The sequence below is a fragment of the Triturus cristatus genome, chromosome 8, assembly GCF_964204655.1.
Source record: "Triturus cristatus chromosome 8, aTriCri1.1, whole genome shotgun sequence".
Lineage (NCBI taxonomy): Eukaryota > Metazoa > Chordata > Amphibia > Caudata > Salamandridae > Triturus > Triturus cristatus.
The window spans coordinates 42982116-43001591 of NC_140591.1; the positions used below are offsets into that span (position 1 = coordinate 42982116).

The following is a 19476-nucleotide window of genomic DNA, read 5'->3' on the forward strand; positions in this document are numbered from 1 at the left end:
TTGAGTGCTTTGGTATTGATCCTTTTCTGTAGGGCTGCTTTCTTTGTTGTTCTAATGAGATGGTGGTGTGCGGCGACAGCGGTTTTGAAGGCTGAGTGGTCTTCCGGGGTCTTGCTGCTCCTCTATCTCTTCTCAAGCCGTTGACAGGTACATCTGGACTCATGAAGGGTGGGAGAGAACCAGTTGGCTTTTTTGGAGTACTGCTTGCCTGGGTCTTTCTTGAGGGGAGCCAGTGTGTCGGCACAGTTGGAGATCCATCGATGGAGGTTGCGGGCTGAGGTATAAGCATCCGCAAATGTCAGTACTAGAGTTTTTCTGAGGGAGGTGGTGAACTGTTCTTCGGTGACCTTGTACCAACTTCTGCCAGGGTAGCGGTGGGTGTGGTGGTGTATGGTGAGTTTGGTGAAGGAGAAGTGGATGCAGTGGTGGTCAGTCCAAAGGTGCTTGGAGGTGTGGCTGAAGGTGATGTCGCTGGCGGAGAAGATGGGGTTGAGTGTGTGTCCTGCTGAGTGGGTTGTGGAGGTGACCCGTTGTTTGAGGCCAATGGTGGTGAGGTTCTCCAGCAGGGACAAGGTGTTCTTGTCTCTAGGGTTGTCCAGGTGAAAGTTGAAGTCACTGAGGACGATGTAATCTGTGGAGGCGAGAGAGTGGGGTGTGATGGAAGTTGATGATGCAGTTGTTGAAGAGTGGACGAGGTCCAGGGGGTATGTAGATGAGGGTCCTGCAGAGGGTGATGCTCAGGTTGGTCTGGACCTGGAAGTGGAGCTGCTCCATGTTCAAATGGTCGTATGAGTAGGTGGTGAGGTGGAGGGTGCTTTTGTGTACGATGATGATGCGTCCACCAAGTTTGATGTGGTCCTTGTGAAATGATCTTGTAGCCGTCCAGGATGGCGGTGGCGCTATCCGGGGCAGAGGTCGGGTTCATCCAGGTTTCCGCAAGGAAGGTGATGTTGGGTTAGACCAAGTCGAGTAGGTCCCAGATCTCTACAACATTTTTGTGGAAGGAGCATGTGTTAAGCAGGATATAGCTGAGACAGTTGGGTCTGGTATTTGTTGGCCGTGTGGTGGGTGGAGCTGGTGTGCGGTGTCAGTCGAAGGTGTAGCTGCAGTTTCAGAAGGGAAAAGGGTCCTGGATGTCATTTGACAATGCCCGGTGGCAGACGAGGTGGCGTCCGGTGTCGAGGGCGTGGAGGGTGCTGGTGTTGTAGTGGTGGATGATCCAAGGACCAGGGTCAGTGGTGCTGGGCACAGTCCAGGTCCCTTCTGCACACCGGCGGTGCGCCCACTGAGCGCAGCCACCATTAAGTAGTGTGAAGGGGAGGGCTGGACAGCTGGGAGGTGGTAAAAGCGGGAAGTGGGAGAGCAGCACTGGAGGGCAAGGTCGCAGGGGACGAGTAGCAGTTGGGACATGGTGAGAAAAAGGCGCAAAAGTGACAAAAGGAAAAGTGGAAGAATGCCAAAAGTGAAAGAAAGTGACAGAAGAGCAGAAAAATGCAGAACGTGACAGAAAAGCAGAAAATATGAGAGGAGAAAAGAGATCAGGAGAAAAGGCAGAAAGGCAGAGAGACAGAAGGCTCATGATAAAGCAGTCAATGGTAGGCAGTCCCAATCAGCACGCCCCAGCCGCGCGAGTCAGCAGTCACTCACCAGCAGTGGTGGTCTGTGTATGACTTAGGCCCCACTATGCTCCCATTCTGACCTCCACAGGGGACCTACCGTTGGACTGATGTGTTCGTGTTGCCTTATGACAATTCTGATAAGCATGTTATGTTTTCAATATCCTGCCATGCCATATTGTACTGGTAAAATGCATCAATAAAAGAATTTGAAAACGTAATGAAAGTATTATACTGGATAATTTTTGATATAGGTTTATTTTTTTAAATACCATTGGAATGAACTAGCCTTGACAAGCATGAGCTTGTATCCCCAGCACACCACTGATGACAGAAAGAAGACATTGACACAAGACAGACCAAACTCTATTTGCAGTACCTGTACTGGAGCTGAGGAACAGACCCATAAGAAGGAATGCAAAATCTGCTGCCCCATTTTTTTGGGGAGGAAAGACCAATCACTCAGTGTACACGTTCTACCCCATATTATAATGTTGGGGAATCTTTGACTGATAGGCCATAATTAGTGTTTGAAATGTCTGCTTCCAATTGAAAACGTTTTTTCAATGCTCCATGTGCGATCGCCTTAGACATTTTCTGCACTGTGTGAGGTGTTTGGCTAAGATTGTGCAAGAACTTTCTACCTAAATAAGCATATGTCTTTACATATTTCAAATTGTCATTGACCAACAAGCAGTTAAGTTACTTTTTTCTGTCCTACGTTAAACATTAATATTTAGCTTTTTGTGCATTTATCTTGAGAAAATGTTTAACATTGAAATAATCTAATGCCAGTAAATGTTGTTGCTGGCCAATATGTGTGAGATTGAATAAATTCAAATTGTTAGCATAAAAAAGTGCGTAGGAGAGGACAGTCCCTAATTGTGGGGGGTGGGGATTACTTACATTGAATAATATGTTCTGTAAATCATACACATCTAATGAAAACTAAAGTGGAGCCAAAATTCCTCTTTGTTGGAGACCATTCTGTAATTATCTTAGAGGAGAGGACTCTATCTCTTCTTAACAGCACTTTGCACCAGGTGGAAGAGCTATTAGTAAACTCAGCAGAGTGGATGGCATGCTAAGGTTGGATAGTTTTTTCCCAAAGTAATGGTAGATCCACCTGGTCAAATACCATTGAAACATCTATAAATGCTTTACATACACACTGTTTTCATAGCCAAACATATTTATCAAGAATAAATTCAAGAACTGCTATATTATCAGTTGTTAAGCAACTGTGTTTTAACCCAGATTGTTCACAAGCAATGACGTTTTTAATGGGCGGACCCTGAGCCGTGTCTCCCTGATTTTTCAAGCCACAGACTCCAAGAGAAAAGGAGAAAAACCAAACTGAATCGGGGAAGTGACAAACAGATCTGAGAAGCAGATTGACCAGGGGAGAACCTATGTGTAACACGGAGTGCTCAATTGTTTGGCAATCACTTTTGAAAATGTATGCCAACAGAGAACGTGAAAAATTTACTGCTATGTGCCTCGGGATCTGAATTGGCCATGTAAATGAAGAACTGCAAGGAAGGGAGATATTTCATCTGTGCATTGACTTGTTCTCAGATCAAATTAAAGGTTTCTGTTGATCCAACAATGTTTCCAAAATTGGTTCTTGTTCACAAATACATATCTATATATATTTTAGAGGATATGTGGTCATCACAGGAGGAAAATGAGGAATCGCAGAATGATTTTGGAACCAAAAAAGCATTCAAAGTGTGGAACAAGAAAATTTGAATCTGGCAACTGGAGGGATCACCCTGTTTCGACCGAAATCAAGGTATATTCCTCAGATGATAAAGGAAAACTTGGATACTTTCTCGGACAATGTCATAAGAGATTTAAGATATTTTTATCAGACAATTGGGAATACAAAAAAACAACTAAATTTAAAGGAAAGAAAGATATTCCAAACAGTTGATAAGATTAATAACATGTCTGAAGTAATAGTGAAACCGTCTGACAAAGGGGGAAATATAGTCCTTTGGAGTAAAGAACTGTATAAAATGGAGGCATTTACCCATTTAAATATTAGGAATTGCTACAAAAGGATAACAATGGATGAATACGAAGAGGTCAAGGAGAGGTTCACAAGCAGATTAATAACATGGAGAAGTCAGAATCTTTCAAGTTGGGATGAGTTTTGTTTCTTAAAACAAGAGAGTCCAGTTCTGCCTGTATTCTACATGATTCCAAAAATATATAAGGATTTGAACAAGCCACCAGGGAGACCTATAATTTCAGCACAGAATAGCATTTTTGAAAATGTCTCCAAGTATATCGATTTTTTCTTAAATCCCATTACCACTACTCTTCCATAATCCATAAAAGATTCAGCAGACTTTTTAAAGTACTTCTATGATGTTAAGTGGGAGCAAAATATGATGTTGATGACTTTAGATGTCTCAACCCTAGATATATTTATAAGCCATCAGGATGGAATAAGAGCAACTAAGCATTTTTTACGCATGAAGCCTATTAGATTTGCAGAGCATCATAAAATGTTGTTGGAAATGATTAAATGGATTTTGACAAGAAATATATTTCGGTTTGAAAATTAGTTGTTCCAACAACAGGGAACGGACATGGGCACCTGATTCGCCCTCGGTTATGCTAATTTACATCTAGGCTGGTGGGAGGAGCAGGTCCTCGGGGGTCCGAAAATGGAGCACTGGTCAGAAAAAATTGGTGTGACTAAGATTCATTGACGATGTTTTTGTACTGTGGCAGGGCACAGAGACAGAAGCGGATCATTTCATTTCAGAACTAAATGTCAATGATTTGAATCTGAAATTTGTAGAACACAAAAGTAAAATATCTATAGAATTTCTCGACATTAAAATCTGGGTAAATTGGAAACAACAATAATTAGAGAACCAACGGCAGGAAATACCTTTCTCCATGCCAGTCGTTCACATCCAACTGCATTGATAAAGAGTATACCGTTTAGAGAGTTCTGCAGAGCAAATAGGGCATGTAGTACAATGGAAGGGTACAATGAAGTAGAACAGAAGATGAAAACACAGTTTTTACAAAGCGGCTATCCATCTTCAATTTTGGAAGCAGCCTCAAAAAAAGTAAGTGGATTGAATAGGGAGAGTGTATTATTTAACCCTTTAAAAACTGCCTGAAAAAGGAAACATTTGAAGATACACAATGTGTGACCCACTTGTGGAACACCCCCGCGCCGCACGGCCACCAGCTGCTGCGTGTGCCCATTGCCTGCCCTCTGCCTCGCTGCCTGCCTCGCTGCCGGCTGCCGGCTGACTCCGCTGTTGTGTGTTTTGGTTTGTTTTTGCCGTCATTTGTGCCTGTTATTTTCTTCTTTGTGCCCGTGTTAACGTACTGATCTCCATTTGTGCCTGCTGTATTTTTATTGTTGTTGTGTGCCAGTGCCAGCGTTTTCCTTCCTGGTTGCCCGCCTACCTCGCCGCCCTCCGTCTTCCCTCCCCGCTTCCCGCCACCACCGCTGACCCCGCCCCTTTCTTTCCTTCTGTTCCCTCCCCGCTCCCGCCTCCCAGCTGCTCCGCCCACCCGCGCACTTGGCCTTATATGGCGACCGTGCGACGCAGGTGAGTGTGACCCACTTGTGGAACACCCCCGCGCCGCACGGCCACCAGCTGCTGCGTGTGCCCATTGCCTGCCCTCTGCCTCGCTGCCGGCTGACTCCGCTGTTGTGTGTTTTGGTTTGTTTTTGCCGTCATTTGTGCCTGTTATTTTCTCCTTTGTGCCCGTGTTAACGTACTGATCTCCATTTGTGCCTGCTGTATTTTTATTGTTGTTGTGTGCCAGTGCCAGCGTTTTCCTTCCTGGTTGCCCGCCTACCTCGCCGCCCTCCGTCTTCCCTCCCCGCTCCCCGCTTCCCGCCACCACCGCTGACCCCGCCCCTTTCTTTCCTTCTGTTCCCTCCCCGCTCCCGCCTCCCAGCTGCTCCGCCCACCCGCGCACTTCGCCTTATATGGCGACCGTGCGAACGCGCAGCGGTCACGCGCAGCGGTCACGCACAGCGGGCGCGCCGATTGTGCGCCGGAAGCGCGCCAAAGGCAAGCCCGTCTACGCCCGTCCGCGCCTGGACCGCGCCCAGTGCCAGGACCCCTGGACCTCGAAGACCCCGGCCGACCCGCCAGACGTACTCCGCCGCCACCCTCAACGCACTCAACACCGGCCGACTCCCAGATTGCCATCAAGCTACACCACGACGCACCCACGGACCTTTCAGCTGCCACGCCTGCAAATTCACCTGCATCCGGACCTGCCCCGCACCAGCAGCCGCCAAGTCGAACACCAGCAGCACCCACCTCAAGTGCATCCTGCTCAACACCCGCTCCGTCCACAGACACGCCATCGAACTCTGGAACCTCCTAGACGCCACAGCCCCTGACGTTGCCTTCCTCACAGAGACCTGGATGAACGCCTCTTCAGCTCCCGACATCGCCATCGCTATCCCGGAGGGCTACAAGATCGTCCGGAGGGACCGCAACGCCAACCAGATGGGAGGAGGCATCGCCATCATCCACAGGAACACCATCCGCATCACGACCAGCACCGACGACACCCTGACCACCGCCGAACACCTGCATTTCCAGATCCACACCGACCCGAAGACCACCCTCAGAGGCACCCTGATCTACCGACCCCCGGGACCACGCACACAATTCAGCCAGGACATCGCCGACTTCGTCAGCCCGCATGCCCTCCCCTCCGCCGACTACATCCTCCTGGGGGACCTCAACTTCCACCTGGAGAAGAACAACGACCGCAACACCAGCACCCTGCTCGACAACCTCGACAATCTTGGACTCAAGCAGCTGGTGTCCACCCCCACCCACCTCGCCGGACACACACTCGACGCAGTCTTCTCGTCCTGCACAGACATAGACTTCAGCCACGCCACAGAGCTACAATGGACGGACCACAGCTGCGTCCACTTCACCTTCAAGAGAACGACGACTCACCACCACCAGCAACAGGCCGCCTGCAGAAGCTGGAACAAGATCACAGCAGACCAGCTCGCCACCTCCCTGAGCCAGCACCCTCCTGCCAGCTCAGCGAACCCCAGCCAGGCCGCCGACAACCTCACGAAGTGGATCAGCAACTGCGCGGACGAACTCGCCCCGCTGAGGACCCCGCCCAGCAGACCCGGCAGCAAGAAAGCCCCGTGGTTCACCGACGAACTCAAGAGCTCCAAGAAGAACTGCCGAGCCCTCGAGAAAGTCTGGAGAAGGGATCCTACACCGGACAACAGAACCACCTTCAAGCTGGCCACCCGGAAGCACCACCAGCTGATCCGCGCCGCCAAGAAAACTGCTTTCAAGGACCGGCTGGACAACAACGCACACAACTACAAGGAACTCTTCAACATCGTGAAAGAGCTATCCAACCCCAGCGCAGGAAACAACGACATCACTCCATCGCAAGACCTCTGCAACTCCCTCGCTTCATACTTCCACAACAAGATCGCTGACATACACAACAGCTTCAACAACCAACAAACGCACACCAAGCCCGAACAACCACCCCTCACCACCACCCTCCACGCCTGGACCCCGATCAGCACCGAAGACACCATCCGCACGATGAACTCCATCCACTCCGGATCACCGACCGACCCCTGCCCTCACCACGTCTTCAACAAGGCTGACGCTGTCATCGCACCCCACCTGCGAGACATCATCAACACATCCTTCGACACCGCCACCTTCCCGGAAAGCTGGAAGCACGCCGAACTCAGCGCTCTACTCAAGAAACCCACAGCGGACCCCACCGAACTCAAGAACTACCGCCCCATCTCGCTCCTCCCGTTCCCAGCCAAAGTCATCGAGAAGACCGTCAACAAGCAGATGGCCGCCTTCCTCGAGACGAATGGATCCCTCGACCCCTCACAGTCCGGCTTCCGAGCAAATCACAGCACCGAGACCGCCCTCATCGCCGCCACCGATGACATTCGAGCCCTGATGGACAACGGAGAAACAGCGGCCCTCATCCTCCTAGACCTCTCCGCAGCATTCGACACTGTCTGCCACCGCACCCTAGTACAGCGCCTCAGCAACGTCGGAATCCAGGACAAGGCGCTGGAATGGATCATCTCCTTCCTCGACGGAAGAACACAGAGAGTCCGTCTACCACCGTACAAGTCAGAGGCCACCGAAGTCTTCTGCGGCGTCCCTCAAGGATCCTCACTGAGCCCCACCCTCTTCAACGTCTACATGAGCCCCCTCGCGGCCATCGCACGCCAACACAACCTCAACATAATCTCCTACGCCGACGACACCCAGCTGATCCTCTCCCTGACCAACGACCCCGCCGCCGCCAGAGCCAACCTGCACGAAGGGATGAAAGAGGTAGCCGAGTGGATGACGACCAGCCGCCTGAAACTGAACTCGGACAAGACAGAGGTCCTCATCCTGGGCTCCTCACCCTCCGCCTGGGACGACTCCTGGTGGCCTCCTGCCCTGGGCACCGCACCCAAACCGACAGACCATGCACGCAACCTGGGCTTCATCCTGGACTCCTCCCTCTCCATGACCAGGCAAGTCAACGTCTCCTCGGCGTGCTTCAACATCCTACGCATGCTACGGAAGATCTTCTGGTGGATCCCCACCGAGACCAGGAAGAACGTCACCCAGGCCCTCGTCACCAGCCGACTGGACTACGGCAACGCCCTCTACGCCGGTACCACCGCCAAGCTCCAGAAGAGACTCCAGCGGATCCAGAACGCCTCAGCCAGACTCATCCTCGACATCCCACGAACCAGCCACATCTCCGGACATCTGAGAGACCTGCACTGGCTCCCCGTCAACAAAAGAATCACCTTCCGCCTCCTCACCCACGCACACAAAGCCCTACACGACCAAGGCCCGAGCTACCTCAACAGCCGAATCAACTTCTACGCTCCCAATCGCCACCTCCGATCAGCCAACCACGCCCTCGCCGCCGTCCCCCGCATCCGAAGAGCGACTACAGGAGGAAGGTCCTTCTCCTACCTGGCCGCCAAGACCTGGAACTCCCTCCCGACCGACCTGCGCCTGACCCAAGACCACCTCTCCTTCAGGAAGAAGCTGAAGACCTGGCTGTTCGAGCAGTAGCGGCACCCCCCCCACCCCCAGCGCCTTGAGACCCTACGGGTATGTAGTGCGCTCTATAAATGTCTTTGATTGATTGATTGACACAATGCACACAGATTTATAACTACATATTGTGAGGATCATATGAAAATTCGTCAGATTTTAAACAAGCATTGGTGCTCTATTAAGGAGTACCCAGTTAAAAGTCAGATGACAACAAGGCAACCTCAGATTACATATAGAAAATCCAAATCGCTAAAATATTATTTGGTGACAAGCAAGCTTTCAGGGGATGCACATCAAAAACTTGGCTTTAACAAAAAGAAGGCTTTAGAAAGTGTTTAAAATGCAAGGCCTGCCAGCATGGGGAGAATATCTTGACATTAATAACAGCTTTTAATAAAACTATAAAAGTAAAGGGAATACTACCATGTAAAACAGGTTTTGTAGTGTATACACTCAAATGCCCGTGTGAGAAATAATATGTAGGGAATACCACATTACCAGTACACAAAAGAATTTTACAGAATAGGAGGGCCATAGTTAACAAAAATCATAGTTATCCAGTGGGCAGGCATTTTTAGAAGGACCATCAAATTAACCCAACATTACTGAGAGAAAAGGAATTGAGGAAATTAGAAACTTTCTTCATTTTAGAGCTAGATAGCAAGGCACCAAATGGTTTTAATATGGATGCAGAACTCTTCACCTGCTTATATTGAAAAATGCATCCCATGAAACACAATCCTCAGAGGGAGCAAAATGAAATTATCAGGATAGGGAAAGGAAAATAGGAGGGGCTAAGTTTATAAGCACTAAGCACTTTATAGAGTACAGGTCCTTTATGTATAAAGCACTTTAAACAAGTTTTAGTTATTTATTTTATAACCTCAGGTAATACATTATGTAAGGCATTAGCCAAGTGTAAAGAATGATATGCTCATACTGCTCTTTTAACATTGAGGACTGCCCTTTTTTTTTTTAAACAAAAAGGGGGAATTTACCAGATTGAATACATTCTAGTACAAAGATTCCAAGTAAAATGAAGGGGATTTTATCCAATAAGAGAAGTTCATGAAGTTGAAGAAATGGAGTATTCATGAAATGTCTTTTTTAAGGGTAAAAGTAAAAACTGGAATGAGATAGGTCACTTAATATGAGGGAAAAAAGCAATTTTGCGTATTGCAGAAAATGGTGCTGGTTTTAATCAGCTAAAATGTATGAGGATGTTTATTAGTACTGTGCACTTTATACGGTTTCTGCACTTTAAGTATAAAGCACTTTATAGAGTGTATGCACTATTTGTGTAAAGCACTTTATAAATCTAAAGAGAACATTATAGAATGCACTAAAAAAGGCACTAGCCAAGGAAAAGACTTACATGCATGCAACATTATCTTAATATGGAGGATAGCTTTTTTATGGGAACTTTCCCAGTGGAATATATTGTATTATAAAGATTATATTTGTAATGAATTGATCTTTATTTATTGAGTAACATTCATGGAGTTAAAGAAATGTATCATCCATGAAATGTCTATGTTAGGTAAGCTTTTAAACTCTGTATCAATAAGCCACCTGACAAAAGAAAAAAGAAGTAACTATGCATGTTTCAAAATGGTGCTTGTTTTTACCAGCTATAGTGTAAGGGGATCTTCCACATTTGTCCCCTCTCTCTCTCTATGTTAGATGTAAACAAATTTGAACATTTAAAAGGTTTCAAAAAATTGGTGCTCATCGTCGTGAACAAGGCTGCGCCTGGCAGCCGAAACGCTTAGATGGTTATGCCACTCATGAAATAAACTCGAGTGAACCCTACAGGAGTGCCGATTTCATCTTTGTTTTACGAAGGGTGATTTTGGAGGGTGATTTTTTTGTGATATATACATACACAACTCCCTTGAAAGAAGAGAGCACGCACAGAGGGACTGCAGGATCAAAGCTTTTTCTTTAATGTGTTGGGCCTCCCCTGACCCAGCAACTCAGAGAGACGAGATTTGGCAGATCAACTGCCTTTCTCAATATATGCATGCAGCACCTTGAAGGCAAAATCTCAAATACAAGCACTGGCGGCTGGTAAGTTCTGGAGGGAGGGGGCGGACGGGACACACGCACACATACACATAACACTCACAACCAGGCACTCACATGCACGCACACACACACACACACACACAAACACATTCATTCACAACACTTTCTTAAACATTCATACATGCACGCATGCACCAAACAATTTAAAAAGAAAATAATTTACACTTACCTTCAGCCAGCTCCGCGCTGCCTCAGCGGTTCAGAATGCTTGAGACTGCTGCCTTCCCTCAATGGCTGACCTAAGGTCAGCCAATGAGGGAAGGCAACAGTCCCAACGTCATCACAGAGTGGGATGGGGTCAGTGAGACTACTGACCCCACCCCACTCTGTGATGAAGTGTCACTGATTGACACTTAACCATGGGCGCTTCAGGGCTTAAAACTGAAGCGCCCAGGTGGGAGGCAATCAGTGACGCTACCCCTTATCACGGAGGGGAGGGCCTCAGCAACCTTTGCTGAGCTAAGAACGTCACGCTCCCACAGGAGCTCTGGCTTTCTCAGCCCAGCAAAGTTCAGTTCAGGCAGCCAGGAGCTAGCGCTAAATGCACATGTCTGGCTCCTGGCTGCCTGAACCGAAAGTGAACAGTGTCTGTCAGGCTGACTTTTGTTCAGCCTGACAGACACTGTTCCTACGGGGAAAAAGGTAGAAGGGTGTGGCCCTTCCGCCCAAATGGACCAGCTGCACCTAAATACAAGCACTCTTTAGGTACATAGAATACTTTGATGCTATAAAACTTGTTCTTGCTTTAATGCAGAGTGTTGTGGTGAAAAAGGAGTTTTGAAGTAATTGTAATTTCATAATTTTCTGTAGCTCGTGGTTCCAGTGTTTCTGCCATACTGCAATATAGTACCTGGACAATATCTGAATCTTGTTAAGTGTGATCACCATCTAATGCATCTTTCCTGTATTGCAGATTCTGCATCTTTCTAATATTCCGTTTTTCTATATACATTTAGTACATCTAAATCATCTAGTAGAATGCCACCAATAGAATGTCAACAACCCACTCATGTTTTCTTTTTTTTTTAAACAGTTTTTATTAACATCATTGCAATACAGAGTTAAGTGATTCAGGTTACATTACAGTGCACAATCTCTTCAAAGGTAGTGCAGCATAACACCCTTGCTTGGTTTTAGATGTTAACTTCTGAGAGTTCACCCATCCAAGGACAGGCGGTTGAACATGTTATGTAGAAGCTGATATATCAGAAGAGGAGGTGAAGTAATGCCCAGGGTGAAAGGATAATAGTCTCAAAGCAACTACAGCACACCCCATGTTGCATACCCCCCCCCACCTGCACTAAGCCAAGTAATAAAGTTCTAGATCAGGGACTGCCAAACTGCTACTGTCAATGGGGAGCTAGAGTTTGACCAGTGCCAGTCGTCGACATCCCGCCCCACAAATGAGATAAGCCGAATCAGGAGTGCTACAAAGTAGTACAAAAGGTGGGCAAGAAATACCATTTTTGACAGCACAAGTATATTGGCAACCATATGATAGATACGGACACCCAGGTAGCGAAATGAGCATGGTTCCCAACCGAGATCAATTCCGGCAGTGAGGAGTTGTCTCTGAGGCACGTATCGGGAAAGCGTTCGATTTATCCCGAATCACATGAAGACCAGATAAACAATTAAAGATCTCCAGGGCGCGGCACGCACCCTCAACATCTGAACGTTCCCCTCTGAGATATAGTAAGATATTGCATGCATGTAGAGAAACATAGAGGGGATGGCTATCCGTTGGTTCCAAGTATAAAAGCTGTGTCAAGGTAAGGCAACCGCTCCCCAATACCATACTGGCCATAGTGGCATAGAGAAAGTCCCAGCACAAAGAATCAAAAGCTTTCTCCATATCTATGGATATCGCAAGAGCCTTACGATAGTCTGCTGGAAAGGTGTGAGAATATACAGTAATTGACAGGTGTTAGGAATCATGCGGCTTATGGGCATAAATTCTGTTTGATCTGGATGTTTAAGCTCGCTAACATGTTGGAGAAGTCTGGTAACCAGGATTTCGCTGAGTATTTTATAATCTACATTTAATATAGAAATAGGTCTTTAAGACGTCACTTTTCTTTCCCCATCTTGGCCCTTCTTGAGCAGGGGCACCAATAGCACCACCAGCTGTTTTTACCATACTATAAAGCGTGGTTAAGACTGGGGCCAGGGCATCAGCACACATCACCCAGAATTCTAGGGGAATCCCATCCGATCCTGGTACCTTGCCCCTGGCCAAGGCCTTAAGTGCCCTCCTGAATCCTTGGACCATGATTTCACTTTCCAGGGAAGCAGCTACTGTTGGAGGCAGCTGTTTGTGTCTGCTGCTAGTATATAGTCGTAGAGTGGAGGTTGTGTTAGGATAACTATAAAAGAAGTAGTAATAGGTCGAGAAGGTTGCATTTGCTGATCTCAGTATCAGGGACTGTCCAAGACTATGTCGGGAACACAGTCAGGGATTCGAGCAAGGACTGGGGACTGGGTAGAAAATGTACAGTGCACAGAAAGAGTAGTACAGCGCTGACCAGGATCACACAAGGAGTCAGAGGAGAAAAGGGGATCCAAAGGGGAAGCCTGTACAAGATGGCTAAGACTCAGAAAAGAAGGGCACTCACAAGGCAATTTAGCATTCAGACTAAATACACCCAGGACGGACGTGCTAGACATATATATGATACAACATTAACAATAAAGGGAATGTAGGTTAAAGCACTCAGGAGCTCCACACGGTAAGACTGAAGCTCAGTAAGTTCCTCACCCACAATTGCTGTTACAGATACTGACTGAAAATACCTACATATAGGATATGTATGCAAAGGCAGGATGTGTGGAGCTTATACCTATGGTGATGTTATATCTGTAACTCAAAGACAATACACACAGTGAACAAGAAACACCACCTAGGTAGTCAGCTGTGCCCATGCATCCTGGTGATCAAACAAGAACACGCAAGGCAGTAACAGCAAAGGGGTAGAACTAAACACAAGCACAATAGACAAGGAGCTAGCAAGGAGGAGTGCTTAACAGGAAAGGAAGGAAATCACTGGGCACACTTGGCAGAAAGCAGTTAACAAACATACAAGACAACAGAAGCAAGACAGCAAAATAGAAAGACAGCAAATTAGAACTGGAACCAAGAAAATAGGAAGAAGGGCAGGAACTGGAAAAGGATATACAGAAGAGGAGGCTACAAGGGTATATTAGAATAGATCAGGTTTAGGAATCAAGAAAACAAAGTAGCATAGAAGGCAGTGCTGGGGCAGGAACAATAATTGAGCCAAGGCTCAGAAGTCAAGGTAGCACTGCAGGCAGTGCTGGTTCAGGAGCAGGGAATTACTAAAGCTTCAGGAGTCAAGGTAGCACTGCAGGCAGTGCTGGTTCAGGAGCAGGGAATTACTAAAGCTTCAGGAGTCAAGGTAGCAATGCAGGCAGTATTAGTTCAGGAACAGGGAAATTACTAAAGCTTCAGGAGTCAAGGTAGAACTGCATGCAGTACTGGTTCAAGGAAACAGGAAAAAACTATACAGCTAAGGAAACAAGGAATAGCTATAGCTCAGGAACTCAGGAAACAAGGTAGCACTTCAGGCAGTGCTAATTCAGGCACAAGGAATAGCTATAGCTCAGGAATCAAGGAACAAGGATTAACTAAATCTCAGGAAACACTGGAAACAAGGATATCAAAGGCTCAGGAAACACTGGAACAAGGATCGGTCTCACCGGTATACAGCTACAATGACCAACACTGGGTTGAAGGGAGCTGGGTCTTAAAAGAGCTCACAGTATTCATGCGCATCAGGAATGAGCAGGCTAGCAGCAGCCAGCCACAGGTGAGCTGAATTTCTCAACCCATACTTGGCCTGCAGGGGTGGAGACAAAGCAGTGAGCAGGGGATTATAGGTAATGGAGTTTCCAGCATGTGCAGACTGGCTTCCACAAAACCCGGCATGGATTGGGAATGGATGTCAATTCCTAAATGATGTCCAAATGCCTGGAAGTCAGGATATGCATACAGGGCAGTGTCTGGAAGCATATTAGAATACTGGAAAGCCCCACAATTCAGCCCCCTGGTGGTAGGAACGAGAGCACAGGGTGTGAATCGTGACACTCAGGCTGACAACAGACTAGGTCACTCCCCTGTTGTTCACACATGAAGTATATGGGAGCCTTGGAGATTAGGGCAAGCCAACCATGCCAACAGACTGCCAGTTTTGTTGCATTCCCAATGAGCCCTAGTGATGTAGGCTTGATAGTCATACACTCTAGGTGTTCTACTAATTCAAACTGCTTCTCCCTTTAATGTTGCATCCGTCCTGAGGCATTGGTCGGCCCTCTGTAAGAAATGTCAATCTTGTTATTAGCTGTTCCTGGGTCAAAAGTCAGAATTTCCCTGTGCAGTTGGGCTCAGGTCCCCACTGTGGCCAAGATGCAGTGGCCTTGTACAACGGTTTGGAATGCTTCCCATTCCATCAGCGGAGAAGAGTACCAGTGTTTTTCCAGAAATAATTACAATTTTTGTCCCCTAATATTGCTTTGAAGATGGGGTCATCAAGGGTCACGCTACTGAGCTTCCAGATTGGGATGCAGGACCTGGCTTTTGTCCAGTTGAGGGACACTAATAGCAGGTTATGGACAGAAGATTTGTATTGTTATAGAGTGTTCTGTTTTCATGATGAATTTTTCCTTGATCTTGTTACCATAATTCGATACAATGACAGAGAGAAAAGGGCCTTGAGCTATGGTCGTTGTAATTGTATTCTTTTATTTGATATTTGCAGGTTATCCTGCATAACTTTGCGCTATATTCCTTATCCTTGCTCAGTAGCTTTAATGATTATTTTTTGTTATTCCGATTGCGTTACTGTTTTTTCATGTACCACCGATCTTCAAGAATAGCAGCACATTAGCACTCAATCATATCCTCGTAACACTGCTGAGTATTCAGAACATTTAGGTCACTGCTGTTGTCAGTACCTCTGTAGATTTAGGATGGTTTCCTGTAGTCATGCAAAATTCCTTAATGCCTCTGTCTCAGTCTGCTCTGTCAGCAGTAGCTTTTCAATGTAATTATTGTTGAAATGCAGACTTTTTACATGATTTACTGATTTCTATGATGGGGACTTTCTGATGCCATAAGAGAGGACTCTTTTACTAGTAGGACTTGTCACATTCAGAACACGTATATGGTTTCTCACTAGGGTAAGTTCTCATATGTATTATTAGCTATATCTCTGTAATGAATGTTTTATCACATTCAGAATATTTACATGATTTCACTCTGCTATGAATATCACAGGATATGTGTTCCCTATCTATTCTCAGACGTAGTGATAGATGACCTTTTTAGCATTGTCACATTCAGAACGTTAGCATGGTTTCTCTACTGTAAATTATCCCACATCATTGGATCTCCCACTTTAGTGTAGGTGTGTGGGTTATCAGATGATAGCATAGAAGACTCATGTGATTAAAAGCCATATCACATTCAGAACACTTAAATGGTTTCTCTCCAGTGTGAATCCTCTGATGAATCGTTAGTGCTGCCTTTGTAATGAAAGCCTTCTCACATTCAGAACATTCATATGGTTTTTCCCCTGTGTGGATTTTCTGATGAACTGAAAGACTAATCTTTTGATTGAAGGCTTTGTCACACTCAGTACATTTATAGGGTGTTTCCCCAGTGTGGATTCTCTGATGAACTGAAAGCCCACTCCTTTGCTTGAAAGCCTTGTCACATTCAGTACATTTGTATGGTGTCTCCCCCGTGTGAGTTCTCTGGTGTGCATACAGATTACCATTTTCCTTGAAAGTCTTTTCACATTCAGAACATTTATATGGTTTCTCTCCCGTGTGAGTTCTCTGATGCATTGTCAGCATGTTCTTTCTAACAAATGCCTTGTCACATTCAGAACATTTGTAGGGTTTCTCTCCAGTGTGGTATCTCTGATGTACCCTTAGTTCACCCTTCAGATTGAAAGCTTTGTCACATTCAGAGCATTGATGTATTTTCACTCCGTTGTGAGTTCTCTGGTGTAATGACAGCCCATATTTTTGCTTGAAAGTCTTGTCACATTCAGTACACTTATAGGGTTTCTCCCCAGTGTGATCCATTTGATGTAGCATTAGATTACATTTGTTTTTGAAAGTCCTATCACATTCAGAACATCCATAAGGTTTTGTCTCAGTGTGAACTCTCCGATGTAATGAAAGCTCACCTTTTTGCTTGAAAGCTTTGTGACATTCAGAACAGATATATGGTTTCTCACCGGTGTGATTTCTTTGATGCATTATTAGCTCATTCTTTGTAATGAAGCATTTGTCACAATCAGAACATGTATATGGTTTCTCACCAGTGTGTGTTCTCTGATGTCCTGTCAGTGTTTTCTTTGTAATAAATGCCTTGTCGCATTCATAACATTTGTAGGGTTTCTCTCCAGTATGATGTCTCTGGTGCACCATTAGTTCACCCTTCAGAATAAAAGCCTTGTCACATTCAGAGCATGTATATGGTTTCTCCTGATGATGATTTCTCAGGTGTAACGACAGCACATATTTTTGCTTGAAAGTCTTGTCACACTCAGTACACTTATAGGGTTTCTCCCCAGTCACATCCATCTGATGTTGCCTTTTATTCTATTTGTTTTTGAAAGCCTCATCACATTCAGAACATCCCTACGGTTTTGTCTCATTGTGAACTCTCTGATGTAATAAAAGTACACTTTTATGCTTGAAAGCTTATGGACATACTGACCAGTTATATGGTTTCTCACCGGTGTGACTCCTTTGATATGTTATTAGCTGTTTTTTTGTAATTAAACACTTGTCACACACAGAACATTGATATGATTTCTCACCAGTGTGTGGTCTCTCATGACTTCTTTAATTAGTTTTTTGACAAAATCATTACGACATTCAGAACTGTATGGCTTGTCCACAGTGTGAATTGTCTTCTGTGACAATAAAGCATTCTTTCAATTGAAAATTTTAGCACATATAGAACATTCATATGGTTTCTCACCAGGATGATTTTGTTGATTTATCATCAGCTGGGTTTTTGTAATGCATAGCTTGTGACACTCAGTACATTTATATAGGCTTGGTTCAGTACAGCCTGACGTTTGCCAGTGAGAGAGCCATTTGTGATCAAATATCTACATTCAAGACATTTAAATATTTTTTTCAGAATGAATTTGTTAGTCTACCATTAAATAGCCTTTTCTAATAAAAGTATTGGTAAACACTGTATATTTATTTTGTCTTAATATGCTATGTCTTTGATGTTTTCCAGATGGGTGTTTATATAGAAATCTCTGTCACATTTCATGCGTTTCTGCACCTCCTCCATTATATACACATTATGTTTAAATAATTATGTCCTTGTAATAAAGTCCCATAGACACTGACTAAATGCATGTACATTCTCATGTGTCTGTCATAGTACTTTCAAGTCAGGTGCATTTTTTCAACATATATTAATGGAAATGTAAAATCTCAGCACTATTGTAACTTAAAAGCTGGCCAGTGATATCAGATGAAGTGCAAAAGTGTATTTGTTCTATATGGTGCTTGATGTGTTATAAGACAGCCATTTCTCAGGTTCTGAACATTTCTCATTTGCAGTGTTTATTTATCAGACATAACTCTTGCTAGCCTCTCATTAGGAGATATACTCATGTGTTATTAATGAGTTACCTTTTATACAGAAGGCAGTAATAAGTAGTTCCTAGTTAATTTAGCCTGGAAAGATTTATCACATTCTATACATTAGTGTGGCCTTGTTCATTTGTATGTCACGCGATAGCTTAGAGTTCCCTGGAATGTTAATATGTTGTCATATTCATCAGATACTCCTCACACCTTTGCTGTAGAGCACTATGTCACATTCATCAGACACATCCTTCAACTGGAGTCTAGTACCAACTCTGTAACGAAACGGGCTGTTTGCATAAGGAACACACATCAGTAACAATCGTAGAGCTTCTTTGATGGACTACAATCTTCAAAAGCACTTTCATCCTTTTCAGGGGGTTAGTGTCTCCAAAGTGGAATTGTAATTTCTGGTGTCCACGATATTTCTGTGACTATTGCTTTCATTCTGGAACTCTTTCACCTATGTGACAAAAAAGGCATTAGCATTCTATGAGCCTCAAAATACACATTTCAGCATTGAAATAAACTATTTGTTTTTCCTATATGGAACTGAAGTACTGAAAGCCAGGAACGGTTTTTAAAGTGACATTTACAGCACAGATTAGCATAGAAATAGTATAAATATGATTTAATGACCACAGTATTTTTCACACATAAACCAAAATGTTAGCAAACCTATTAGAGCATAGATTAAACGTCATCCACTGACAATGCCCACAGCTCAAAACATAACAGCCACTGAGACACCTGTAAATCCAATGACCATTCGTGCAGCAAAAAGAATATGCAAAACTTTTAAACATGAGTCTCTGGACAACATGAATTAAAATTAAACCCTGGATATCCAATGATCACAGCAAATTAACACTGACATAAAGACAACTGACATCAAACGGTGACATGCACTGCCTATACCGAGATAAATAAGAATGTTTCTATGAAATTATTTAAGTTATTCGTAGAGCATGCAAATACCAGTTACCATTTTCAGACATTAAAGTAGAGGAAGCTGCACCAAGAGGGTAAGGATTTAATGAATG

The 19476-nt window shown here is 45.1% G+C and overlaps 1 protein-coding gene across 1 annotated transcript in view; it reads right to left on the reverse strand.

The window, feature by feature from the left end:
- Positions 1–11822: 11822 nt before the first annotated feature.
- The window catches only part of LOC146799966 (uncharacterized), a 31360-nt gene continuing 23706 nt past the window's right edge, over positions 11823–19476 (reverse strand). The window contains exon 2 of the mRNA XM_085620902.1: positions 11823–18896. Within this exon, the coding sequence (XP_085477028.1) occupies positions 16187–17401 (1215 nt within the window). The 5' untranslated portion in view covers positions 17402–18896 and the 3' untranslated portion in view covers positions 11823–16186. The remainder of the gene's footprint in view (positions 18897–19476) is intronic.